The sequence below is a fragment of the Primulina huaijiensis genome, chromosome 13 (assembly GCF_012295235.1).
Source record: "Primulina huaijiensis isolate GDHJ02 chromosome 13, ASM1229523v2, whole genome shotgun sequence".
Classification (NCBI taxonomy): domain Eukaryota; kingdom Viridiplantae; phylum Streptophyta; class Magnoliopsida; order Lamiales; family Gesneriaceae; genus Primulina; species Primulina huaijiensis.
The window spans coordinates 1,089,821-1,091,149 of NC_133318.1; the positions used below are offsets into that span (position 1 = coordinate 1,089,821).

Here is a 1,329-nt window from a genome sequence, read left to right on the forward strand (position 1 = left end):
TGGTAAAAACATTGAATATATATATATATATATATATGAAATTAAATATGTTTATAATATTTTGAATCCGTAGATACCTCTATCAAAGCCCAACTAACTCTTTGTTTCTTACATATATAAATTAGTGAAATGCATTTAATTCTCTGAATACATAATCCCAGCTACCTTCTTCTCTGTGTATCGTGTGAATGATATTCGCTTTCCCCAGCGGCCATTTTATTAGCTCATTCATCTAAGAAGGTCCGATGGCAAAGCCGCCATCTTCAGCCGCCGAAACAACTGGGAAAACCCAAAACCTTGGTGGACACGATGGAAAGGCATGCAAGAAAAGAGGAAGTAACAGTGGGACTAAACATCCGGTGTACAGGGGAGTGAGAATGCGGAGCTGGGGGAAATGGGTCTCCGAAATCCGTCAGCCGCGGAAGAAGTCTCGAATTTGGCTGGGAACTTACTCGTCGGCGGAGATGGCTGCCCGGGCTCATGACGTGGCGGAGTTGAGCATAAAGGGTAACTCTGCGGTTCTCAATTTCCCACAAATAAGAGATACCCTGCCACGCCCGGCTTCTCTGTCGCCGGCTGACGTGCAGGCGGCGGCGGCTAAAGCGGCTGCCATGGAGGAGCTCAGCCCGATGTGTTCCTCTTCGACAAATTCCAACTGCGCTTCTTCAAATTCTGAAGTACTGAACACGGGGTCGACGGATGAATTGGGAGAGATAATTGAGTTGCCGAGTCTGGAGGGGAGCTATGACTCCGGCGAGTCGGGTTGCAAGTTCCCGGTAGTATACACGGCAGAGGGTTGGCTGAATCCGCCGTGGTGGGAGTTGGATAGATACTTTAACGACCATTTTCTTGATCAAGGAGAGAGTTTGATGAATTCCATGCAGATTTGAGAAATTGAAATTAGCCTATTTCTGCCAAAGTAAGTGTACCTTGTGCTTTAATACTTACACTTTCGATTGCCTTACGCATTCAACTCTATTGTACATATTAATATATCTTTTTTGTTTTTCCTTTTAAATAATTGATTAAGTACCCTCCGAGTATTTGTCAATGCCAAAATATACGCTTTGTATACGTTTTCAAATTCTCAACAATTAGTATTACAATAGTGTGATTGTGAACTGTTGTTCTTTTGTATTTCGGAGAAATTGGTTAAATAACGTTGGTCAACTCGTTTTTTAAGACAATGATCTATTCAAATGAATTTCAAATACACTTGAAATACAGTTGAAAATTTCATCTCCTTAAAAAAGTGTTGACCGTAGTTAAAAACAAATACCCCGTTATTTGGTGCATATGATTTGGTTGATTTTTTGATTTATATATATA

The 1,329-nt window shown here is 41.1% G+C and overlaps 1 protein-coding gene across 1 annotated transcript; it reads left to right on the forward strand.

Moving 5' to 3' along the window:
- The first annotated feature begins 77 nt into the window (after positions 1-77).
- On the forward strand, positions 78-1,074 carry LOC140991636 (dehydration-responsive element-binding protein 3-like). The gene has a single exon (XM_073461716.1). The coding sequence runs from the start codon at positions 246-248 to the stop codon at positions 888-890; it is 645 nt and encodes a 214-aa protein (XP_073317817.1). The 5' UTR covers positions 78-245; the 3' UTR covers positions 891-1,074.
- The last annotated feature ends 255 nt before the right edge of the window (positions 1,075-1,329 follow it).